This window comes from Opisthocomus hoazin, chromosome 1, assembly GCF_030867145.1.
Source record: "Opisthocomus hoazin isolate bOpiHoa1 chromosome 1, bOpiHoa1.hap1, whole genome shotgun sequence".
Classification (NCBI taxonomy): domain Eukaryota; kingdom Metazoa; phylum Chordata; class Aves; order Opisthocomiformes; family Opisthocomidae; genus Opisthocomus; species Opisthocomus hoazin.
Window position 1 is genome coordinate 11,060,259 of NC_134414.1, and position 26,245 is coordinate 11,086,503.

A 26,245-nucleotide genomic window follows, 5' to 3' on the forward strand; every position below is an offset into this window, starting at 1 on the left:
CGCGGGGCGCGGGGCGCGATGAGGGGCGGCGGGCGGGGGGCCGCGCTCCTGGCTTGGGGTGGCGGCTGCCGGTGGGGCCTGGCCCCGGCCCCGCTGCCCCCGGTCCCGCGGAGAGGTGAGAGGCGCCGGGGGGAGGGGGACCGCGGCCTCGGGGCCTGCGGGTGGCGGCGGAGGCTGCGCGGTGCGATAGGGCCGAGTGCGGGGCCCCGCGCGACCCCCGGGACCAACGCGGGCTGGCGGGTGAGGGGACGGGAGCAGCCCTGCCGAGACGGGCTTGGGGGTGAAGAGCGGGCCGTGACCCGGCAGTGTGCGCTGGCAGCCCGGAACACCGACCGTGCGCTGGGCTGCATCCCCAGCAGTGTGGGCACAGGGCCAGGGAGGGGATTCTGCCCCTCTGCCCCGCTCTGCTGAGACCTCCCCGGGAGTTCTGCGTCCAGCTCTGGAGCCCTCAGCACAGGACAGATCTGGAGCTGTTCGAGTGGGGCCAGAGGAGGCCCCAGCAATGATCCGAGGGCTGGAACCCCTGTGCTGTGAGGAAAGGCTGAGAGAACTGGGGCTGTTCAGCCTGGAGAAGAGAAGGCTGCGGGGAGACCTTACTGTGGCCTTTCAGTACCTGAAGGGGGCTTATAGGAAAGATGGAGAGAGAATTTTATCAAGGCCGCTAGTGTCAGGACAAGGGGCAATGTTTTTAAACTAAAAGAGGGTAGATTTAGACTGGATATAAGGAAGAAATTCTTTGCAATGAGGGTGGTGAGGCCCCAGCACAGGTTTCCCAGAGAGGTGGTCGATGCCCCATCCCTGGAAACATTCAAGGCCAGGTTGGACAGGGCTCTGAGCACCCTGATCTGGCTGAAGATGTCCCTGCTCGCTGCAGGGGGGTCAGGCTAGATGACCTCTAAAGGCACTTTCCAACCCAAACTATTGTGTGATTTGGTGGGCTGAGCTAGTTGCCTGAGAGTGATCGTGGGGGCCTGTCCCTGAGGCGTTGTGTGAGGGAGCACAAAGTGCCCTTCTTCGGGGCTGTAATGAGCCCAAGGCACAGGGTGCATTACATGGGGAAGAGCGGTCAGTTGAGTAGCTTGTGGGGACTGAGAGAATGTTTGAGACAGGAGGAGCAATGGGAGTTAGCCAAGGGGTGCAGAAAGGCATCAGAAAATGGTGCCTCACATACGGTCTGTGAAAAAAAAATCAGTTAAGTGTTGGAGATGCCTTGGTCTGAGCACTGTGCAGTACAGGAGTGAAGCGGCAGGAAAGAGAGCAGCATGTCTAGGTGACCAAAGCTTCCTGCTGTAATATTGGCTTTTCTGAGAGAATCTCTCTCCAATGTGTATGTTCAGTCCAATGAAAGAAAATCCACTAACACATTTAGAGGACAAACAGCTGTGTGTTTAAAAGCTGTTATGGCTCAGTGATAAAAGACCCATTTTATTCCATGGTAAATTTTAGAGTTACTTTAAGTTATTTGTACGTAGTATTCGGTGTTCATGCACTTAAACACAAATCTTTCCTCTGTCTCTTTAATCTTAAATCTTGCACAGACTTCGGTTTGGATACTAGTGCTGGCTTATGGTTGCTTTTCTCGAGTAGATACAAGGTAGCATGTAACTTGATTTATCTAGCAGTGGCACAACATAACTTCCCTGTTGTTTAAATGATACAGTTTTTGAGTAAAGGTCCAGATAAGATACAGAGCAACATCTTGGTTAAGGGAGAGAGCCAGCAGTGAGAAAGCTATCGAATAAGCGTGGATTTAGAAGTAACAAGGATTTTTAGATAACAAATCTAAAGAATCTATCAGAACAGAATCTGTAACATTCAAGGCCCCACAAAGTTAAGATGAAGGGGAAAATATGCTTGAAATAAAGTAGGAGAAGCAGTGAAACATCTTGTGGGAAGGCATTCACGTAGTAAATAGGGGGGATCTTTGACTAATACCTATCTCTGAGGTATACGGTGCAAGCGCTGTATGTCTTTGTTTGCCAGTTACGTTCCTGGTGAACCAACGAATTCATTCTGAACATTAGATTTGCATAACTTTCTGAAAAACAATTCGTAGCTTTATCTTTACACATGGCACTTCTTGCTGGAAATGACAGTGGTAGAAGAAAGTGTAAAAAGAATGTGATTGAGGGAGTCTGTAAAGAACCAAATGAACGATGTTAGCTGTAACCAGCAGAAACTGGCAGTGTGTTAGAACTGCTGATGTTTTACATGTGGCTTTGCTGTGATGAAAGAGATTAAAATTATCATATAGCATGCTAAACCAATTGGGTGAAGTTTAAATCACGTGCTGTCACTTACAGGTTTTGCTGCCACGTTCATTAGGAGGTCATATGATGTCAGAAGAGTTGAAATCACGCCCCTGGAGCAGAGGAAGGTGACTTTTGATACCCATGCTTTAGTGCAGGATCTGGAAGCCCACGGTAAGTGATAGCTGATAAATAACTCAAAGAAAGACTTCTAGTTTAAGTACTAAGACTTTGAGTGCTATAGGTTTTCCCACAGTACCAACACTTGGTGTTATAAAATGTTTTGGCAGCCTCTTGAGGCGGTTGGTGGAGGAGAGGCACCTGACACTGTCCAATGCCTCTGTAAACATACAAATAAACTGTTACATTAGATTTACCTTGTTTGTAGCCGTAGGCAAGTTTATGTAGTCGAGGAACATAATACGTTTAACAAATGTAGAGTAACAACAGCAGTTACAGAATCACAGAATGTTAGGGGTTGGAAGGCACCTCTGTGGGTCATCTAGTCCAACCCTCCTGCCGAAGCAGGGTCACCTACAGCAGGCTGCACAGGACCTTGTCCAGGCGGGTCTTGAATATCTCCAGAGAAGGAGACTCCACAGCCTTCCTGGACAGCCTGTTCCAGTGCTCCGTCACCCTCAGAGGGAAGAAGTTCTTCCTCGTGTTCAGACGGAACTTCCTGTGCTTCAGTTTGTGCCCATTGCCCCTGGTCCTGTTGCTGGGCACCACTGAAAAGAGTCTGGCCCCATCCTCCTGACACCCACCCTTAAGATATTTATAAGCATTTATAAGGTCCCCTCTCAGTCTTCTCTTCTTCAGGCTGAACAATCCCAGCTTCCTCAGCCTTTCTTTGTAGGAGAGATGCTCCAGTCCCCTCATCATCCTCGTAGCCCTCCACTGGACTCTCTCCAGTAGCTCCTCATCTTTCTTGAACTGGGGAGCCCAGAACAGGACGCAGTACTCCAGATGAGGCCTCCCTAGGACAGAGTAGAGGGAAAGGAGCACCTCCCTTGACCTGCTGGCCACACTCCTCCTAATGCATCCCAGGATCCCATTAGTTTTCTTGGCAGCCAGGGCACACTGCTGGCTCATGGTTAACCTGTCGGCCACCAGGACACCCAGGTCCCTCTCCACGGAGCTGCTCTCCAGCAGGTCCGCCCCAATCCTGTACTGGTGCATGGGGTTGTTCCTCCCCAGGTGTAGGACCCTGCACTTGCCCTTGTTGAATTTCATCGAGTTCCTCTCTGCCCAACTTTCCAGCCTATCCAGGTCTCGCTGAATGGCAGCACAGCCTTCTGGTGTATCTACCACTCCTCCCAGTTATGTGTCATCAGCAAACTTGCTGAGGGTACACTCTGTCCCTGCATCCAGGTGATTGATGAAGAAGTTGAACAAGACCGGGCCCAGTACTGACCCCTGGGGGACACCACTAGTTACCGGCCTCCAACTAGACTCAGCGCCACTGATGACAACCCTCTGAGTTCTGCCATTCAGCCAGTTCTCTATCCACTTCACCGACCACTCATCCAGCCCATACTTCCTGAGCTTCCCTAGGAGGATGTTACGGGAGACAGTGTCGAAAGCCTTGCTGAAGTCGAGGTAGACAACATCCACGGCTCTCCCTTCATCTACCCAGCCAGTCATGCCATCGTAGAAAGCTATCAGATTGGTCAGGCATGATTTCCCCTTGGTGAATCCATGCTGACTACTCCTCATATCCTTCTTCTCCTCCACTTGCTTAATGATATCCTCCAGAATGAGCTGCTCCATCATATTTCCCGGGATGGAGGTGAGGCTGACTGGCCTGTAGTTCCCTGGGTTCTTCTTCTTGCCCCTTTTGAAGACTGGAGTGACATTGGCTTTTCTCCAGTCCCCGGGCACCTCTCCTGTTCTCCAGGACCTTTTAAAGGTGATGGTTAGAAAAGAACTATTTGGTTAAAATGGTTAGTTAAAAAACTGTTTTCTAGCAAAAAAAGCAGCTTTGCTAGAAGTTCCTTCTCTTAGCCTGCTAACAGTAACTTAAGGGGTTTTTCTAACTAGAAATATTTGCAGCAGCATGGTGCTGTGATATATTCTCAACACCTGCACTTTTATTTTGTGAGCGTGGCAGTCTGAAGTCGGGTGAAAGGTCCGTCTAGCCCTGGGTTCTGTCTCCTGGCACCAGCTGTGAGTCGGCGCCTGCAGAAGAGCGTTAAAATGGGGCAGACGTATGTGACACGTCCTCTTGTAGTTTCTAAGCCTCCAGCTGTTTTCACCCTGGAGGTCTTTTGGGTCAGGTGTGAGTTTTGGTAACCTTCAGTGGAAATCTTTTCACAAGCTTATTCAGTCCCTGAACCGCTGTAAACTGATGAGTGTCCAAACCGTCCTTTCTCATGGCATTTCTGACACCCGCTCCTTTTGTTTATGCAAAACCTGGCTTCTGCGAGGTTGGTTTGATGCCCGCTCAGCTCTTCTGTGGTAAGAGGGAATGAACATTCGATCTCTCGTGTCACTCGTGATTATGTAAACTTCTGTCATACTCCTCCAGGATTCTTTTCCAAACAGAAGAATCCTAGCCCTTTGAATTTTTCCTCGAGCAGTAGCTTTTCCATACTTTTGATCATTCATGATGCTCTTCCGTGAATCTTTTCTATTTCCCTCGCCTCCTGTTTCAAAGGGGAGGGAACAGAGCTTCTGGCATTGCGGGACAACTGAATGTCCTACGGATCTGAACAGCAGCATGAGGATGCATCTGTTTTGTTCCCTGCTCCTTTTCTTAGTAGTTACTAAGGGTTTGGTTTGCTTTATTGATCCCCACTAAGCATTGAGCTGATATCTTCATCAGACTAGCAACTATTAAAATCCCAAAATCTTTTCCCAAAGCGACAGTTGGAACTTAATCTAATCTGAGATTAGGATTTTTTCCACCATTTGGGTCTAATGATAATATGTATTAGTAGTTAGAAGACTCCTAGTAGTCTGCTGACAAAGTTTTATTTTTTTTATGCGTCAGACTGGTCAGCCTGTAGTGCCCTACATCTGTTCCCTAACAGTTTTTAAAAACTGGCACTGTACTTCAGCGTGCTTCAGGGCTTCAGTACTGCAGTGACAGGGCTCTGTAGGTAAAGCCTGCACATGTCACAAAAGTGAGAGAGGCATTTATTTTTTCTCAGACTTGCTGCAGGCATTTTCAGGCTCCATTCTCTTCCCTGTATGAGTTTCTGCACATTTTCTAAACTTCCATGCAACAAGGACAGTTCCTGCTATAGAGGAAGGACAAAATAATGAATTGGTGAAAACCTAATTAACCCTGAAAATTCAGAGGCACTGAAGCAATGCCAGCACTCCTTTTAGTGGAAGGGATGTCCTAAAACATGCGTAGCTTTGTTTCATAATGTAAACCAATGGTGCATCTGGACAGTACCTGTGTTTTAGAAGGCAGCAGTGGCACATTTCTCTACATAATGAGAGAAATGAAACCATTTTTCAATACAAAATTAATTGATCGCACTTTATAAAATGGGTCGGTTGAAATGGAACACACCAGTGAGACTGCTGGAAATAAATCCTTAGGGCGAAAGCTCTCAGCACTAGATCAGATATGGCAGCTGGGGTTTTCTTCCATTCTTCACCACACATTGTCTTTAATGCTCCAAAATGGCACTAAGCTATGGGCAAAGTGTAATATTTATCATCAGACGGCAAAAATCCCAGTCTGAATTCCTGCTGCAGGCAATGGATGCAGCAGTTTTAAAATCAGTTTTGCATGTGTTCCTATCTGTGCAGAACAATTTCAATAAACGCAGACTTACCTTTTCATTTTATTATTCTATGGGATGCATGTTTTGTAGCTCAAGGTAAGTGTGGTTTTATCAGAATTTGCAAAAGTTCATTATAAAGTAAAATTTTGCTGAATTACTTTTCTAATGCGTGAGCAGTTACACAATGTACAGAAATTTGGTCTTTCTGTTGGCTGCATGCATAGACTATTTCAGTATATTGAAAGTTAACGTGCTTTCCTCTACAACCTGCTCTAGGTGACCCTGCTTCGGCAGGAGGGTTGGACTAGATGACCCACAGAGGTCCCTTCCAACCCCGAACATTCTGTGATTCTGTGATTCAGAGTTCTGCAGCATCAAGTCTGTATTTTTTCCAGTCAAAAGTCACAGTGCCTGGCTCCTTGCTGTGACTTCCTATTTGCCACTGTAGTTAGGGACGGCGCTTGAGTGTCCCAGTTTATTGTATACATCTTGCTCTTCTCTTCATCCAGCTTCTAATACTGCCTCAACTTCAACTTCCTTCCAGGCTTTGGGAAGGAGCAAGCGGAGACCATTGTATCAGCATTAATAACGCTGTCGAACGTCAGCTTAGACACAGTCTATAAGGATATGGTTACACAGGCTCAGCAGGTAAAAAGTAATCTACAGTGTATGTATACATAGCTATAATGGCTCATAGTTGCATATTTAGAAGACAAGTGAGTAACTCTATAGTACTATAAACATTTCACTGAGAGAGTCAAAGTGGTGTTAAGGACAGTGATACCTTACACATTTGGTCTTGCAGGAGTGTTTTCCAAATGCAGCCGCAGTGTGTAAGTGTAATGCAGAGATTGCTTTGTTTGCTGCGGAAAAGCTCTGAGGTGAAACCAGACTTCTAACTGTGCTTTACAATAGGTCAGGGCAGCAGATGGATTCGAGGAGGGGTTCCTGAGAGATAACGAGACCATCTAAAATATCAGAAACTTGCCAGTGGTTTTACTGAACTTTAGCAAAAATGTCAGCTCTGAGATACACTGTATTTGTCCTGTTTTCTTATTCATAAACTAAGAACTAGTATTAAAATTATTTCATGATTTTACTCTGCATTTCAGTCTCCAAGGCTACATCTACAGTACAAGCTAAATGTGGCTAGTGTGTGGGCCCAGCCCCCACTGCATGGTCATCCAGAGTGGTCAACGGCTACTGCAGCACCTTGGCTTGGTGTTGACCTGTGCCAGCTTGGTGTCCCTGACCTGGGCAAAATTTACATGGAAGTACAGGGCCAGGAACTGTTCCTCCCAGGCAGGGTGGGCAGAGCCGTCCCGTCTCGGGAGGAACAGATTTTAGCCACCTGGACATGGTCTGTGGTGTGTTACAGGCCCTTGGGGACACAAGTGGGCTCTGAATTATTTAGTTGTTGGTGTGAACCGAGCTGTTTGCGCTGGTCAGGTCAGCACCTCAGCCTGCACTCCAGCAAAGCATCGAGGCGTCTCCTTCGCTTAGGTACTCAAATTTGTGTTTGTGGACATAGAATCATGGAATGGTTTGGGTTGGAAGGAGCCTCAAAGACCATTTGGTTCCAACCCCCCTGCCACAGGCAGGGACACCTTCCACCAGACCAGAGTGCTGAAGGCCCCATCCAACCTGGCCTTGAACACTGCCAGGGAGGGGGCAGCCACAGCTTCTCTGGCCAACCTGGGCCAGGGCCTCACCACCCTCACTGTATAGAATTTCTTCCTAATACCTAATCTAAATCCACCCTCTTTCAGCTTGAAGCCATTACCCCTTGTCCTGTCGTGTCTGGATGTGACACCTGTTGTACTTTACGTATCTGGTGGCAGTGAACCAGTTCAGTAGCGTGGCTGGTTTTTCTGCTGATAGAGGTGGTGATAAATTTCGTTTTAACAAATTGCCAAAATAAAAAGAACTTCAGATTTCCTTGCAGGCTAGACATCTGGGCCAGGATAATAAAGCTCTGATGCACAGTAACGGTTTTAATAATTACTCAGGAAAGCTGTGCAAACTGAAATTACGTGTCATTCTTCTTCAGTGAGTTAATGCAATTACGCATTCATTGCTGTTTTATTTAAGCTGCTGAGCCTTACTTCCAACAGATTTTTATCTTACTGGCATTTATCCTTAATACAAGGTATCTAACTTTTTTTCTATAAATCTTAGAAGAAGACAAGAACTTGTGTCTCTGGTTTTTTTCATCAAAATGGAAACTTTTCTTTTTGGAGACCCTATTACGTGTAAAGAAAGTCAGTATCCCAACTATAGTCAGCATGGCATTGTGTAAGGCAGAAACACTGGTTTTTAGAACGTAGCCAGTGTTGAGACTGAATGTTTTAAGATGGGATGAGGCAAGTTAGCTCCGCAGTGTAAACACAGCTGAAGCTTTTCCGGGAACTGTAAAAACTTTATTGTGTTCAAACAAGGATGCCATTCAGAGGGACCTTGACAGGCTGGAGAGGTGGGCCTGCAAGAACCACATGAAGTTCAACAAGGCCAAGTGCAAGGTCCTGCACGTGGGTCAGGGCAATCCCAAACACAAGCACAGGCTGGGCGGAGAGTGGCTCGAGAGCAGCCCTGAGGAGAAGGACTTGGGGGTACTGGTGGACGAGAAGCTCAACATGAGCCAGCAATGTGTGCTTGCAGCCCAGAAAGCCAACCGTATCCTGGGCTGCATCAAGAGAAGCGTGGCCAGCAGGTCGAGGGAGGGGATTCTGCCCCTTTACTCCGCTCTCGTGAGACCCCACGTGGAGTCCTGTGTCCAGCTCTGGAGCCCCCAACATAGGAAGGACATGGATGTGTTGGAGCAGGTCCAGAGGAGGGCCACGAAGATAATCAGAGGGCTGGAGCACTTCTCCTATGAGGACAGGCTGAGGGAGTCGGGGCTGTTCAACCTGGAGAAGAGAAGGCTCCAGGGTGACCTTCTAGCAGCCTTCCAGTACCTGAAGGGGCCTACAGGAAGGATGGAGAGGGACTTTTCACAAGGGTGTGTAGTGATAGGACAAGGGGGAATGGCTGTAAACTATGAGGGCAGATTTAGATTAGATATTAGGAAGAAATTCTTCACCATGAGGGTGGTGAAACCCTGGCACAGGCTGCCCAGAGAAGCTCTGTCTGCCCCCTCCCTGGCAGTGTTCAAGGCCAGGTTGGATGGAGCTCTGAGCAACCTGGTCTGGTGGAAGCTGTCCCTGCTCATGGCAGGGGGGTTGGAACCAGATGATCTTTAAGGTCCCTTCCAACCCAAACCATTCTGTGATTCTGTGACTTCAGTGGAAGCTGGGTCAGGGCATATTTTAACGAATTTAGTTTGACATAGGATCTGCTTGTAGTCCGGATGAGAGCTGTTCATTTTGCTGGCTCTCAGCATGAAAAGCAGAACCCCACAGAGACAGGTCATTTTCCATGCTAAATTGTAGGGTAACTTCCTTACTCTAACTAAAGCAGTATTGTTTTTGAGACTCTAAAATACAAAGTTTCTTCCTTTATTCTCTTTTTTTTTTTTTTCCTCCACTCTGTAGTTTATAAATAGAAGTTGGATTCTGAACTTGTTAGTCCAAACACCAGGCAGGCTTTTTTCAGTGCTTTCCAGCAATGCTTTCCTCTCTGCCCCACGCTTAATGTGGAGAGGACGGTGTCACATTCATATCAGGTATTTGACTTTTGATGACTTTGTGGGCAAGAAATGGAAGTGCTTGCGTAGGAACTGGAATGAAACCAACAATTCATGCTTCATGGGCTACTGAATGTTCTTTGCAAACGGAAGAGAATGAAGGACTGACCTCTAGTTTCGGGTCTATTTCATAGCTACTTGGACTAATACCTTTGGGGTTTTTGCTTAAATTCAGAGTTAAGTGTATTGAAGCAACAGAAAAAGCACAAAACCAAAACCTCTTGAGTCTTTCAAACGAACTGCAGCTATAAAATCCCGTGTTTCCGTCACTTTCTTGTTGGAGAGTCTCTCCCTGTTTTTGTGTAGTGCAGTAGCTTTTTTCATAATCTCAGACCTAAAAAACTTTACTTGCCAGAAAGCATGCAACTTAGTCAATGACGTGTTTTATTGTTCCTCAGGAAATAACTTTGCAGCAGATAATGGCACATTTGGACTCCATTCGAAAAGATATGGTCATCCTGGAGAAAAGTGAATTTGCAAACTTGAGAGCAGAGAATGAGGTACTAATAAATATTTTAAAATAAGCAGTTAAGTTGTGATACATGTGCGGTTATACCTGTTGTACACAGTTATACCTGTTGTACATTTTTGTGGAACAAAATATGAATATAAAAGTAATTCTGGATACTTTTATCAGAGTTGAAGTGTTTGTAGATTACAACTTCTGTGATCACATAAAAATATATTTCACGTGGTAAGACTTGCCCATTTCTTCTGCAAAGAAAAAAAATCTGTGCATCTTAGAATCGTGTTCTGTATTATTTAAGGGTGGTTCTGGTAGAGTCTTGTCACCATTAACCGTACAATGCAGGGAGAGTGGTCGGCCATTTCTTTGCAGCAATTTAATTAAACTGATGATTGAGACACGTTTCGCTTTTGCTTGATATCATTTTGATATTTTTCTGCTGTCTTTAGTCTCAGAATAACAAGAGCATCATGGTTACAAAATAATCCCTTTATTTTGAGCAAAATTGCCTGCAGATTATATATGACTATACAAATTGAACACACCCATCAGGATATTTAATGAAGAACACATTGCCCCATTGGGAGAAAAATTATGGAAGAACGATTGTGTGCATGCGGCTGATCAACATGGCCAGCAGTTCTCTGAATTTGTAAAATTGTTTTTTTTCTTTTCTTCTCTGCACTTAGAAAATGAAAATTGAATTAGATCAAGTTAAACAGCAGCTAATGGTAAGTAAACAGCACGTACCTACACAGCCCTATTAGGGAAGGTAAACACTTATTTTCATGATCTTTATTTGCTTTAAAGAATGAAACAGGTAAAATTCGAGCTGACAGCAAGCTAGACATAAACCTGGAAAGGAGCAGAGTGACGGATATGGTAAGCTGGTCTACGCAGATACCCTTACCAGTTCTGCGTCTTGCTTTCCGTTACTACAATTGTAATTTATCGTTCACCCACAGTTTACAGATCAGGAGAGGAAACTGATGGAAGCGACTACAGAGTTTCATAAAAAAGTAAGTCTTGAGCAGAGCTCATTTTGTATTGAGCAGGATGCAGTTACGCATTGCACGTTATGTAAACCCCAGACTTTCGTGAACCTTAGTGGACTTTTGAATATGGCAGAGCCAAAGGCTGGGCTGTGTCACTCACGTCTGTGGTACTGTGTATTGCCCAGGTCTGTGGGGTTTGGGCTGAACGCCCCTCGGGCAGGAGGCGGCACACAAGCCTTGTCTGTCACTTCCTGAGCGTCGCGAGTGCAGGCTGTTAGAGGTGGGGTGCGCGCTGTCGTGCTGCCCTTCCCAGTGTTCACGCAGGAGCTGATCCGCCGTACCGGAGGGACGGTTCAGGTGCCCACAGCCAAGCAAGCGTTTCAAGGGCTGAAAGTGCTCGAAGCTGCTGGCGGGCGCCGAAATCTGAGAGGCTGAGGATGGACATGTCCCATCTTCAGCATCTACTCCCTCTTCTGCATAGGGCTTGAGGATGCTTAAACCTTTGTTTTGCAAAAATGTAGGGATACTATCTATGCGCTGTATCTATGGCATATGGGGGACAAAAATCTGTGTGATTCGAGGTTTCTCTTTTTCTCTCTCCTTTTTCAATATTCTTCCTGGATTGTATTAAACGGTGTTGTGTGTGTTCTAAGGTCTCTTTCCAGTTATGTATTTTACTTCAGTGGTAGGTTGGAAATTTGTTTCTCTTTCTTGTTGCTGGTAGTTTGGTATTCTTGTTTGCTTTGCAAAACTGAAAGGGCTAGAGATCATTGTCAAATGTGTGCTGTCTTTTAATGTTTCAGGATTCAAGTACCAACAGTGTTATCTCAGAAATCAGTAACAAAATTGACACTGAAATAGCTTCCTTAAAAACGCTCATGGAATCGAACAAACTCGATACAATACGTTATTTGGCAGGTATGTGATAGGCAAGGAGGTGAGTACCAGTATGGTATTTTGAATGTACAGAATTTTATTCAAGAGTATATGCTAAGTGAAATTAAGAAGTCCGTCGTGCAGCAGCAGACAGCTCGTATTGGGTGGGGGAGAGCCCTCCTTAACTGGAAGAAATGTGACATAGAACACAGAAGAGATGGAGCATGCAGGCACTGCAGCAGCTGGACTAGGATTGTGCCCAGAACCGGGATTAGGAGGAATATGGAGAGACTAAATGCCTCGTCTGGTCCGACAGTACCTCTGCTTGCTGTGGGGCAGCCATTTCTGTGGCAGAGTTGCCACAGGCTCTCCTGAGGTCACTTAAGTTACCCTGGAAGTCCGCTGTCAGTCAGGTCTGGTCCGAGTGAGCAGTTCTGCCTCCCGTTCAGTCCCCCGCAGACACATCGTGTCAGTGTGGCAGTGCTGGTACTTTCCCCTGCCAAGCAGAAAAAATTTCAGGCTGATTTGAGATTGTCTTCTCAATATATATGTAACCAGTGAACTCTTCATTGTACTGGAGCTGGATAAAAAGAGAGTAACGCATTGTATTTGGAAGTGAGAACAAGTTCAAAGGGAAACATAATGAGCCTTATTCTGACACTAATTGAAACGGCAGCTTAACAAATCTGAAAGGCAACTCCTCAGGCTTCAGAGGTGCTGCCTAGATATCTATCCTAGTGTTGTGTCAGATGTGGGGACTGTTAGTTCACTGGCATTTTGTTCCATGGGAAATCATTTTAATTGTGTCTACTGCAAGACCTGGTACAGCCACCTCTGCTGTAATGCAGCTTCCAAGAGATGGGTGACAACAGTAGAAGTTCCTGTAGCCTGCTGCGCTCTGTATTACCCGGCGTAGTTATTCAGATGTGTCCCTGACAGCATAGTTCCTCTGGCTGCCGCACTCGACCTCCCGTCTCGCCACCTGGGCAGCGCTACTGTGCGGGATACTGCACCGAAGACAAGTCACTGCCTTCTAAAATTACTCTGTCACACCTGCAGCTATTCAGGAGACTCTGCTCTAGAGCTGTTATCCTTCTGCTTGTAGTTAATTTCCTGTATGCAGAGGGTGATACAACTTAGCATTCAGCTAATTATTGCCTTTCTCTTTTTAACAGCTTCGGTATTCACTTGCTTAGCAATAGCACTGGGATTTTACAGGTTCTGGAAATAGATCTACATGGAACGACTGCATCAAATACAGATGGAGAAAAGGCCACCCAGGCAGCATCAATTTGATGATCTTGTTTGCCCTGTAAACAACATTGGTACCTTTTTGGTTTGATATTCTTACTGTGCGCTAAAAACGTTTTCTGAAATTGTAACACTAAAGATCGAAACAGTTGGGGCAAAGTAGACAAATACTAGTATTTCACTGTTCCCTACTGAGTACTGTATTTCAAAGGACTTATGCTAAATCAGAAAGTGTTTCCTAATGGATTTTAGAAATAATTTTGTTTTCTTTTGGAACATTCTCAGTGGAACATTCTCACTCTCAGCTCCCCTTGAAATGGAAATATTAAACATTTTATATGTCCTTGAAATGGGAATACTATTCCCAATATGGGAATACTAATGCTGGATTCCAACAGATCTACTCTGATCCAAGTAAATTAATCTTAAATATAGGATCTGGATTTTTGCCTTCAGTCTGTTCCTCTTTTCTGATAGATTGAAGCCTGGCCCCTTGGATTTTTTATTTGTATATAAACACACACTCCAAGGCCTGTACTAAAGAATCGTTGTTTTTCTTGGAAACTGGCTTACATAAATTCAAAATCTCATGTAGAACTAAAATATCTCCATAGATTTATTTTTCTTGTTAGTATCTCTTGCAATTTCCATAACCCCAGAGGTCAACAGAATGGGAGAACTTCTCTGTCTTTGTCTTTCCAAGGGGAAACGCCCCCACTCTCAGCAGCTGTGTACAGCCCTGGGGCAGATAAGTGCTCTTAACTCCTCCCTTCAGGCAGTGCAGAGTATTTCCTATAAACCCTTGTGTATTTTCTGGGCGTAGGATCTGGCTTGTAACACGGAGATATTCAGCATCTCAGTGGTGTCAGTGTGGTGGTGGTCATCCTCCTCCCACCTCCACGCTCCTCCAGACCGCTCTGTAATCCTGTGGGACACGCTGTCACCTCTAACTTCTGGTGACAACCCCTCCACCTTCTGCAGGGACTTCACCACTCTTGTTGCAGAGGTGGGACGGAGCAGGCGGGTGCCTCGCAAAACTGAAGCAGTTACACCTTGCTGAGTACAAATGCATATGCTTGGTTTGATTCTTTTAAAAAAATAATTTTGTAAAAATCTTCCTGGATTTAACTTTTAAGTAAGAGTAGGCCCTTTATGGGCTAAAGACTATGTAGTATGATTAGTGGCAAATTTTTTTATTGCAGTTTTATTCTGTTTACAGTTGAACTTGCTGGTATCTTGCCAATTCTTATATTCTGTGCATTAAATTATTTATCATCTTCATTTATGAGAATAAAATTAATTTCTTATATTTGCTGACTATCTGAGAGACTTGAATACAGATTACCAGAATGTAAAACTGTGCCTTTTACAACAGGCGCAGTGCTGTTACACTGGGAGCTGCTTTTTCTGTTGTGTTTGTCAGATGGGCGCGGGGGGTGGCAGCAAGGGTCTCAGCAGGTGGCCAGCAGCCACTTGTGTCTGTTGTAAGTGTTGGGTATCACAGAATCACAGAATGGTAGGGGTTGGTTGGGACCTCTGTGGGTCATCTAGTCCAACCCTCCTGCTGAAGCAGGGTCACCCAGAGCAGGCTGCACAGGACCTTGTCCAGGCGGGTCTTGAATATCTCCAGAGAAGGAGACTCCACAACCTCCCTGGGCAGCCTGTTCCAGGGCTCCGTCACCCTCAGAGGGAAGAAGTTCTTCCTCATGTTCAGATGGAACTTCCTGTCTTCAGTTTGTGCCCGCTGCCCCTTGTCCTGTTGCTGGGCACTACTGAAAAGAGTCTGGCCCCATCCTCCTGACACCCACCCTTCAGATATTTATAGGCATTTATAAGGTCCCCTCTCAGCCTTCTCTTCTTCAGGCTAAACAAGCCCAGCTCCCTCAGCCTCTCCTCGTAGGAGAGATGCTCCAGTCCCCTCACCATCCTCATATCCCTCCACTGGACTCTCTCCAGTAGCTCCTCATCTTTCTTGAACTGGGGAGCCCAGAACTGGACAGAATACTCGAGGTGGGGCCTCAGTAGGGCAGAGTAGAGGGGAAGGAGAACCTCCCTCGACCTGCTGGCCACACTCCTCTTAATGCACCCCAGGATCCCATTGGCTTTCTTGGCAGCCAGAGCACACTTCTGGCTCGTGGTCAACCTGTCATCCACTAGGATACCCAGGTCCCTCTCCACGGAGCTGCTCTCCAGCAGGTCCGCCCAATATATGTATATGAATATATATACATATAGTATATGAATCCGTTGTCTTGTAAAATATAACCATTTCTGAGGTTCTCTGAATCAGAGTCATTTAGGTTGGAAGAGACCCTTAAGATCATCGAGTCCAACCACTAAGTGAAGACTGACGAGTCCACCACTAAACTGTGTCCCTAAGCACCATGTCTACACATCTTTTTAAATACCTCCAGGGATGGGTGACTCCAGAACATTCAGTGAAGAAATTTTTCATAATATCTGATCTAAATCTCCACTGACACAACCTGAGGCCATTGCCTCTCATCCTATTGCTAGTTACTTGGGAGAAGAGACCAACACCCACCTCACTACAACCTCCTTTCAGGTAGTTGTAGAGAGCGATAAGGTCTCCCCTCAGCCTCCTTCTCTTCAGGCTAAACAACCCCAGTTCCTTCAGTTGCTCCTCATGAGAATTGTGCTCCAGACCCTTCACCAGCCTTGCTGCCCTTTAGCTGAGGAATGGCTCAGGTTGATCTCTGCACTGTTCCTCCATGAGAGTTTAGTACCGTTGGTCATGTAGGAAATAGCTCATCTCCTGCAGCTTCTGACCACCATCATCTCCCACGTGCTGAAGTGGGCTCGAGACTGAATTTCTCCCCTTTAGCTCTGTTGCAAAGTTTATGCTGTTACTCAGCGTGCCTCTCCCTCAGTCTGTGCACACAGAAACATTGCTTTTTTTTTGAAATTCTGAGAGATAAAGTTTCCTTTGGTAAGGGAAGGACAGATCAGAATTCAAGCACTAGCAAATTAACCTTTAAGTGCAAGGATTTCTTACTGAACTGAAAACTCTCAAAATACGCACAATGAGGGTTCCAAAGGGAAAAGCATTTCACAGCAGCACACAGTGAGATATATGTAAAGTCATTAAATGTTTTTAGGCGTGGAGGGAGGTGGGGATTGCCGTTTCTAAGCTCAACGTGCCCCACACCCTAGTGAACTCTTCAGCCCCGAGTTAAGACTCGGAGGCCCGCCGCTGCAGTTCATCTGGCACCTCGCGAAGGCATCGCTTCCTGGCTTATTTAGCAATGACTCGAAGATGAAAATCAAGGGGCCTGGCAACTCCCAGACACTGCATTCTGGTTCCACACTGAAGGTCCTATCCGATTATTTTAGGAGGCAAGGTGCTTTTTTTTTCCCTTTTTTCCTCCCAAGGCAGTAGTACAAAACAGACTAGTAGATAAGGATGCTTTTCTCAGACCTAGGAGGGCCTATGACATTGCTGCAGTTAACTCCTGAAATGTCACCTTGTAATTTTCAAAGCTGTTGCTAAACTACTACATGGACAGGAAGAGAAATCTTTCTGCCTTTTTTTTTTTTTAATTAAAAATTATCTGCTGTGATTTAAAAATATTTTCTATCTATCTCAGAGAACTAAAAAAATACTTCGATGAAATGCAGAGAACCACAGCTCATCTGTGGAGCTGGGCCACGCAGACACTTTGCATCGTCTAGAGTATCCCCATTGTACCTCCTCGGTCCGCCCGCCCCTCGTCGGAGGTTCTCTCCTCAGCGCAGTCTCACCAATGCTCCTCCAGGGCTGCAGGCTGGTTTCTTCTTTACTTTCTTTTTCTCTTTGCAAGACTTGGAGATGGTGCCAGCTTCCTGAAACAAAGGACACTGCAGCCATTAAATAGCAATCACTTAAACCTGCTACCTCATAAGGCAGGATTTAAAAATACGTGGCTTTGTGTAACCACAGAATATTGTGTTCAGATTGAAGCTGCGGGCAGAGCTTAGTCCCGGGGCGCAGGATGACAGTCACAGCAGGGTAAGGTTTGGAGGCCCCTCGGTTATAGCAATCACTCAGAGCAGAAGTTTTTGAAAACAAACCTGCCTCAACAGAAGCTGTCTCCAGTCCCAGCTAATAAACCTAATGCCTAACTGGACTTTTTCAGACTGATGCTAACTACAGCCACTCTTGCACCCTAGAAATGAGGCACTCCGTGCCACAGTTGTCCTAGATTCTTAAACCTGCCATGGGAGTCGAATGGGCGATGTCCTGAAGTGAGCTGTGGAAGCAGAAAGTGGCTTTTCTTTCAAAGGTGCAGGCACCTGGCTGGGCTGAGGGTCTTGTCAGCACAGCAAAGATCTGTCCCAAGGACACAGCGGGAAGCAAGCAGCTGTCGGCGCTTCACAGCGCGTGTATGGTGGCAGGGAAAGCTGGCGCAGGCTAACGGAAAGGGAGAAAAGACACAGGGAGGCAGGAAAGGTTCAGAAACAGTCCTGCAAGGGAGGGCAGGAGAAAGGAAGCGGGAAAGGGGGATGGAAAGAACTGTGCAATGCGCCTGTGCCGGACCACACTGCGTAGCTCAAGCGCACACGGGCACGTGAGGAGGCAAGCTGTGAGCTAGCAGCCTGCACAAGTGTGCGACGCAGGCACCACAGCGACCCGAAGGCCTCGCTCTTCGAGCTGCAGCAACTGAACGCCGTCTGGCCACGCTGCAGGTGCAGCCGTGCCGTGTCAGCCTGAGATCAGACGACAGCAAACAGAAGGAGTAAAATTCTTGGGATGGGAAGTTCTCCATCCTCCTCCCCCGACGTGCAGCACAGCACGGTCCACAGCTCCAGCACCCAACTGCCTAGGGGTGGCGTCACCTCTGCTCTCCAGGGGCCTGAAATGCCCAAGATGTTTTCCACGGCCAAATCCAGGCACAGCTCAAATGGTAACAAAACTGAGCTCCAAGTGCTCGTTTCCTGCTCAGAGCACCCATCAAGCATTCTTCCCCATCACACTCGGAAAAGGACCATTGTCTAGCAGGGACACTCTGAGCACCTGGGCCTCATTCAAACCTGGCTGAAAAAGGTGGTAACATTACCCCTTTTATCCAGCAACCCAATTTCTTCTCTGAGAACTACATAAATTTTTCACATGAAGCACAGGCCAGCTCCCCGCTTCTGCATGACTGCCCTAATAATCAGATTATAAAGGTGTTTTTCTCTCCCTCCCTCCCTCTGGACCAATGAATACTGAATTACAGGGGTCAGACTGCACAGCTGCAAGCAGGGAAATGAATATGGCTCCATCTCAGAAGAGCAGACATCATGCTGGTTACAGCATCCCCCTGGGACAGGTCTTCTGGGCTCCTCCGGGCAGAGGAAGGAGCTCAATCCATGTTGTCAGTGACTAGAGTCCTCGCCTGGTTAGAGCAGGGCCCTGCAAACGATTACACAGCCAAGGCAATGGTCGAGGAAGTTCAGCAAAGCACCAAGAACAGCAACGAACAGCCCAGGCTGGCGGGGCTGTGAGCCTCTCCCACCAGCTGTGCCCTTGGAAGAACCAGCAACATTCCTGCACACCAGTTCCCACAACCCGCAGCAGGAGGAGTTCAGACACCTCACCCAAGGCTGCCGATGGACCGGATGGCAAAGATCTGAAAAAAGGGGTCTTGAGGGTCACACCAGTTTGTGGGAGTCCTGTGGCAGGGAAAGGTCTGACACGCCAGCTCTCGTGCCCAGAGTTAACATCTGAAGTTCTGATCTATCCTCAAGATTTGATTTTTTAAAAAGCTACAGTTTTTCTGTCTTTGCCTGCTAAGCCAATTGATAGTTCATATCTGCATCTTCTTTGCTGTCAGCAGGCTTCATAATTAAGATGACAGCAGATGACACACAAGAATACTCGCTAAAATCAGCCACCGCACACAGCCATACAGTACTGTACTACTCCACCAACTCCCTTTCCAGTCTGGTGTAAAAGGGAAGGAAAGCAAACCAGTTCTGAAGGAGAGTTCTGAAGCAAAAGAATTACCCTGCAACACGCGCTGCGACTGCTGCAAACCATGCCAGCGGGAGTGCAGCGCTGACGACACCCAGTGCGAGCAGCAAGAAAGGTGACCTGGTTAGAAGGGGAAAATTACTGAGCAGAACCAACTGCCTGCTGAAAAATACTGACAGAAAAAATGTCTGCCAGCCTGGGGACTGCGAGGCTGGGAATCAGCAACAGCCTCAAAAAGTGCAGCTGGCCTCTCTGAAGTACAGCTAGAAACCAGAGGCGTCCTGAGCTACCACTGATAAGCGCAAAAACAAGGGACTGTAAAGGCAACTTACTGTCTGAAAAGGTGGAAACTAGTCTGAAAAAATAAAAAATGGCCTGAAAGAACAGAAACCTCATCATCTATTGGCCGTTACAGGTGCAAAGTAGAAAATTAGAAACATCAGCATCTATTGGCTGCTCGCAGTGGTGGTGTCCTCCACCCTCTTATGTCTCTGTGATATAAAAAGGGCTTAATTTTTAATCCAAAATCGAGCCTGCCTCTCTGAGAACTTCCCATGCTGCGCATATTTTTCCTTTCCTAAACAGGCTGACTTCTCTGCACAAAGTTTCTGTGAGCTCTTGGGACTCTCAGCAGGGATGCCTGGGTACCGCCAGACTCTGTGACACGGACCATCCTTGAAGTGAAACTCTTATTTTCGTGGTCCCTCTCAGGCCCACTTTTGAGGTTCAGTTTGTCCTCCCCTCTGGGATGGTTTGGCCCTTTCTGAAATCTGTCTAACTCACTTCATACTGATATGTCTTTATAGGTAATCAGTCATAAGTAGATCAGCTGTTACACTGTTGGTAAGTTTGCTTCACTAATGCTAAGTTTGCAGTAACCCGTAACAGTATGTACCTGCTTGGTTATTGCTGTCCTACTGACTGTTGCTTTACTATCGATTGCTACCATACTGCTGATCAATAATATATTATTGATCGCTAAGGGTATTTTGTAACAGCTCGATATATGTACTTGCTTTATTATCATAGGTATATTTGCCAGTGGTGTTTTCTGTGATATCTGTAATCTGTAATAAAGTAGAGAAATGTAGAGTGTAAAAGCCTCTGTGCCCTTCGGGTATTACGGAATCCCACACAGCCGGCGTTGCGATCTCTACACACTGGCAGGCCAGGTCACCCTTCAGGTGGTGACAGCACCTCACCCGAAGCCCCAGCCCCATCTCAGCTACCAGCTACCAGCCGTGATGACCCGCCAGTCGCTGCGTATGCAGCGTGGAAGTACCCAGGGGTTGGCCCACTCCCTTTCACTGACACGAAGATGCAGAGCATCGGTGCTTATCTGCCAGGGTACGAAGAGCAACTGATACCCGTTCACAGCACAGACGCTGTCAGGACGCGACATCCCTTCAGCGTCCCAAGCTAAAAGCTGCCAGCACATTTCCTCCGTATTTACAGAATCACAGAATGTTCGGGGTTGGAAAGGACCTCTGTGGGTCATCTAGTCCAACCCTCCTGCCGAAGCAGGGTCACCCAGAGCAGGCTGCACAGGGCCTTGTCCAGGTGGGTCTTGAATATCTCCAGAGGAGGAGACTCCACAACCTCCCTGTGCAGCCTGTTCCAGGGCTCTGTCGCCCTCAGAGGGAAGAAGTTCTTCCTCATGTTCAGCTGAAACTTCCTGTGCTTCAGTTTGTGCCTGTTGCCCCTTGTCCTGTCACTGGGCACTGCTGAAAAGAGTTTGGCCCTGTCCTCCTGACACCCACCCTTGGGAAGGAGCAACGGGCAGCAGCCTCTGCCCCTCGCGCCGGGGGACTCCGTGGGGCACTCACGGCGGGCAGAGCAGCGGGAAGGCGGGTGTTCTCCAGGCTCTCTCTAAGGCGGCGTATCTCGGCACGGTAGCCGTCCAGCTGGCTCTCCAGCTTCTCCCGCCTGACTCGCTCATATTCCAGCTGGGCCTCCAGCTCCCTCACAGCCCTGCCGGAAGCAAAGGGGACAAGGCAGAGCATCAGGCGCACCCAGACCTCCCCTCGCTGCTCCACACAGCCCCGTGCCTCTGCTAAGGAGCAGGTTAGGCACAGCAGAAAGCCGTGCAGCCCTCCCCTCGCCGAGGGTGCTGGTGTGAACTACAGCGTGCTCCTGGCCGGACACTCTGTAACAGCTCTAAAACAGCCGTTTTTCCTTCTCCGCCGTCCGCCGTTCTCAGCGCAGTCACACCGCGAGATGGAGATGTCTTCCCGCACACGGAGCCAGGCGCCAGGGTCCGGGGCAGGCTGCAACCCCGGTCCGTGGCCAGGAGAGGGAGAGGGGCCCACGGAGCGAAAAGGTTAGTATGAAACAGAGAAAAAGCATGAAAATGGGATTCTGGAAGGGCCGGGAGACAGCTTTTCCGTGACCATCTGGTGCCTCTGCATCCCTCCTGTTGATTGGCTTAGCCACAGATGAGGAATACTCAAATGACAGCCTGCGTGACACTTACCAAAGGGAAACTGAAACACGGGGTGATAAACAGATGCACAAGATCTCATCGTTCACACCCACAACAGCTCCTAAACTAATGGAGATTCCTGGAACTGGTTAGCTGAGACATAATTCATGTATATTTTTATTATAACATCAATTGACCTCAGCAACTGAGTCATTTGGAGTTGAGCTGGCTCTCCTCTGTACCAGGACGAATTAACACAGACACACGGATGGAAGATCGATGAGAGCAAAAGCGAGATGTCTGCCCTGAGGATTCAAAGAGCACGGCGGCAGGAAAGCTCTCGGCAAGAGCTACCACAATTCCCGGACTGAAGTGCTCCTGACCCACGCAGCCCAAAGCCACCAGGCTGCACCAGCCTTACTGACACCGTAAGCATGGCCTGGGCTTACGCCGGGACATCAGCGCTCGGGAGGACAGGCTGACTCCTGGCACGCTTCGGATTAACCAGACACAGCTCCAAAACTGTGTGGCACACGCGTGGCGGCAACTTTTTCCACACAATGCAGACTGGTCAAAGCACTGGGCAGCGGTTCACAACAGGCTTCTTACAGCCAGAAAACCTGGACTAAAGGAGAAAGGGCCACAAAAATGATCCAAGGGCTTCTCTGAGGAAAGGCTGAGAGACTTGGGGCTGTTCAGCCTGGAGAAGGCTGCAGGGAGACCTTCTAGCAGCCTTACAGTACCTGAAGGGGCCTACAAGAGAGCTGGAGAGGGACTTTCTACAAGGGCCTGTAGTCACAGGACAAGGGGTGATGGCTTTAAACTGAAAGAGTGTGGATTTAGATTAGGTATTAGGAAGAAATTCTTTACTGTGAGGGTGGTGAGGCCCTGGCACAGGTTGCCCAGAGAAGCTGTGGCTGCCCCCTCCCTGGCAGTGTTCAAGGCCAGGTTGGATGGGGCTTTGAGCACCCTGGGCTGGTGCAAGGTGTCCCTGTCCGTGGCAGGGAGGTCGGAACTAGGTGATCTTTAAGGTCCCTTCCAACCCAAACTGTTCTATGATTCCATAAAATCTTCAAAATCTGCTACAGTGGCCTTCCCAAATGGCAACTCATGCTTTTCATCTAGCAAAATGGTGTCATCAAACATTTTCAAATAATGAGGGTCTCTGGCATGACACAAGCATCTTGGAGTTTATCCACAGGTAGGTACCCTGAGAAGGGCAGGGAGGTACACTGAGAAGCGGTATTTCCATTTCAAAAGGCCAGTGTCGGGCTAGGGATGCTCTCTGGCCTCCACAGATGAGAGAGACCCTTCAGAGATCCTCACAAGTTTTCTAGTTTAGCCACACATGCCACAGAAAGCAAAACCCTGTAAAGAGCCTTATCAGAGCCCTCTAAAGACACTGCTAGCTTTTGAGTAGCTGCTGTATCCAAAACGAACTCTAATTTCTGCCATTAGTCAACAGTGACTTTTCCATCATTGCAAACAGATTGCGCTGACTTCCCAGCGTAGGCATCAACATCTAAGCTGGTCACCCTACTCCTTTAAAGCCAGGAGAGACACTCCCCAAAGTGATGAATCTCATCCTAAGGTGTATGTCTAATTATGCCCTGAAAGTGCCTACATCTCCAAGGAGTCTAAAAAGGAGCTTAAGGCAACTAACTCGGATGCAGACATCTACATTGCAGATACACCAAGTTAAGGAAGATGGACCTGACCTGTTTCTTGGCTCACATACGGTTGTAAAACCAACTACTTAATCCCAGTCTACGACACCTATTACCTGCTCCGGATCTGCACTGACTGCTCAGTCTGCTGTCTTCCCGATGGCATACAAGCCCTCCCGACACAGAGTCTCCTCTCAGTGACCAACTAAAGACATTGGTTCGGGGTGGCCCAAACATTTAACGGACGTGGTTATCTAGAGAGACTGCAAACAGTGGGCAGCCAAATCTTTGACAGGTAGAGGTGGAGACAGAAGGGCTTTTCTTAAAAACTTAAGACAGTCTGCCCATCAGATCACCTGACCAATCTAACAGAACCCTTTCATTTAATGGAAACCCTGAGAATTAGACAGTCGTTATGAAAAGTGCTTCACATGCAACAGCAGGTTTCCTGAGATTTCTTTTTTTCTGTGGCCTGGATATGCTAATGTCTTCTCAAGAATAGAAATCCATTGCCATTGACACAGAAATGTAGCAGGTCACTGAATAATTTCTGCTGTATATGCACTTCCATCCAAGCCATGCTAAGACTAATGCCTTTTTTCAGATTCATTAAAGTGCATGCATGCATTTGGCATCCTCAGTGCAAACAAAACAGCCAGGACTTAGGAGACATGTGCTGCAGGGAAACCTGAAGACCGAGCAGATAATCTTGCACAAGAAGTGTGGACCCATCAAACACCTGTGTTGTGCTGTGGCGCTGATCCTGGTGGCAGAAATGGTCAGACAAATTGCTGAAGTCCATTTCTTTTTGGCTTGGCCAAAGTTGGTAAGTAGGAAAGACAGAATGGCCAAAACTACTTGGGTGTAAGTAAGTTGTTAAGGCAGGCATTAAAAAGAGTCTCACAGAGTTAAACATTAGCAGGGCAAGTTAACCTTACTTCTCAACTTCCCTTTCTTCTTTTTTCACCTTCTTCTCCTCCTCAGTTATTCCTCCCAGCTGTCTGTAGTTGCTGTAGGCAATTTCCAGAAGTTGCTGAAGTTCTTGAATCTTGTGATAGGCCCTTACTGTAAGACAGAGTGCTCCAGGTAGGTAAACTACATGGAGAAGACAGTCATGCTGCAATCCTATAGTCTGGAAACTAGTCTTAAAAACATAGAGCAGAAATCACGCCGCTCAGCAAATACTAAACTACACCTGACACCCACACAGCAAAGAGATCTCCACAAGAGGCAGCAATCCAATACAGTTTCACCAACACGGATTAAGCCAGCGTAACAATTATGTTCTGATTGCCCTCTGCTACGCTTTCTAATTTTCCACAATTTATCTGAATGCTCAGTGGTACAGATATCCTGTCTACTATCTCATCTTGCAACAAAAAAAGTCACAGCAGTTGGCAGAAACCATGCAAGCAGGACCATAACTTTCTCAAATAAGGAGTAATGGAAAGACAGTGCTTACTGCGTGCGTTCCTTTTCTCAGCTTTATCCAGGGTTAAATCTTCTTTGCTATCTGTACTCCCTTCCACACCATGTCTTTCAAAAAACTTTATGTTGTTTGCATCTAGTTCTTCATCACTAGAGTTACTGTCTCCAGTTCTTTCTGTCAAAAGTTCCACAGCTGCCAGCTGGGCAAATCTGCACAGAGAACAGTTAACCTACACTGAAATATCCTCATCACCTGGAAAAATGCACCCATGCTCTCTGGTGTGATAGAAACTCTCTGAAACTCTTCATGTTCCCATTTATTGGGGGGTGAGAGTGGGTGGTGACAGGATTAAAGGACTGGTACACAAACTACAAGCAGCTAATCTGCTTTTTGTAGTATTCTGATGACAGGAGCTCTGCCTCAGTGGAATCTTTTGACAATGACTCCCACGTCAGAAGTATCTTTTCCTTTGCAGGTTTTCTTAATTGAATCACATCAGAAACTGTATTATTTTTGCTAATGAAAAAATCAGCTGGCCTTCACCTGTTCTTATTTACTTTGTACAGCTGGAGCATACTGGCTCATAACTTTCCTTTTACAGATCAGCTAGTTCTCATCTTTTACGTCTGATCTTGCTCAAAAAAGAAATTAAGTGAAAATTACAGCCTTTTACAACTACAGTACAGCTTTGCTTATCACTCGGAGCTGGAATTCATGGGCCTGATCTGTTCTTGTTCCATCACCAAAAATCAGGAGTAATTCCAACAACGCTGACATGATATTGATACACAAATAATAAGTAAATAAACGACAGAGCTACAGGATATGTACCGCTACCTCTTTGCTACATCCTTTGGAGTCTCTCCAGCATCATCTGTGATGTCACTGTCAGCTCCCATGTCAAGCAACCACCGTAAGCAATGGACATGCCCCTGTGCAGCAGCTAGGGGAAGGAAGGTGCACACAAGTCAGTTATATACAAATGCAGCCTTTCAAACCTAAAATGTCCCCTTCTTCTCATTTTTTGGCATGCCAGGGGTTGGGTTCACTAAGACACCAAAGGGCAGATGCTATTTCAAGAGAAGTCTATATGTCAAGATGCTCAAGTCACATGCATACACGCAGTTTCGGGGAAGATCACGCAACGTGGTTTGTGACTCTAGTTCCAGAAATTTACTGGCAGTTCTTCCTGAACACGAGTTAAACTAAACCTGCCCAGTCTCATGCGCTGAGCATGAGACACAGCAATAACTGCTGCCTCATGCCTTCTTGCAGTGAGGCCGATCTGTCACCGATCTGCAGCAAAGCACTGTCACCATGCTCTGGCTTTGGGCTCCCATACATCAGGCGCAGCGGGTTGCCCCGATCTGTGGTGTGGTACTGTCTCACAGAGGAGGAGAGCAGCCAGGGCTTTGTGCTGGAGCCACAGGCATGTCATTTCTTGGGCCAGATACTCAAGGCCACACTTCCCAGCTGCAGCCTAACGCAACAGCTTTGCCTAGTCATAGGATC

General features: G+C 47.1%; 2 protein-coding genes across 21 annotated transcripts in view; one reads left to right on the forward strand and one right to left on the reverse strand.

Annotated features, from left to right (window-relative positions):
- CCDC90B (coiled-coil domain containing 90B) lies at positions 1-14,550 on the forward strand. Its single transcript, XM_075417013.1, has 9 exons — positions 1-115; positions 2,304-2,423; positions 6,534-6,637; positions 10,070-10,171; positions 10,827-10,868; positions 10,948-11,019; positions 11,103-11,156; positions 11,936-12,050; positions 13,184-14,550. The coding sequence occupies exons 1-9, from the start codon at positions 19-21 to the stop codon at positions 13,237-13,239; spliced, it is 762 nt and encodes a 253-aa protein (XP_075273128.1). The 5' UTR covers positions 1-18; the 3' UTR covers positions 13,240-14,550.
- ANKRD42 (ankyrin repeat domain 42) overlaps positions 12,049-26,245 on the reverse strand; it is a 24,784-nt gene continuing 10,587 nt past the window's right edge. For 5 of the 20 annotated variants that reach the window (XM_075416839.1, XM_075416885.1, XM_075416895.1 and 2 more), the window contains 6 exons: positions 25,571-25,676; positions 24,767-24,942; positions 24,243-24,369; positions 20,976-21,186; positions 17,022-17,102; positions 12,403-12,588 (listed from right to left, as the gene is read on the reverse strand). In XM_075416839.1, the coding sequence (XP_075272954.1) occupies positions 12,478-12,588; positions 17,022-17,102; positions 20,976-21,186; positions 24,243-24,369; positions 24,767-24,942; positions 25,571-25,676 (812 nt within the window). In that variant the 3' untranslated portion in view covers positions 12,403-12,477. Of the gene's footprint in view, positions 12,589-16,968; positions 17,103-20,975; positions 21,187-24,242; positions 24,370-24,766; positions 24,943-25,570; positions 25,677-26,245 lie in introns of those variants that run through there. The other 15 variants (XM_075416998.1, XM_075416904.1, XM_075416854.1 and 12 more) reach the window with 14 other exon arrangements.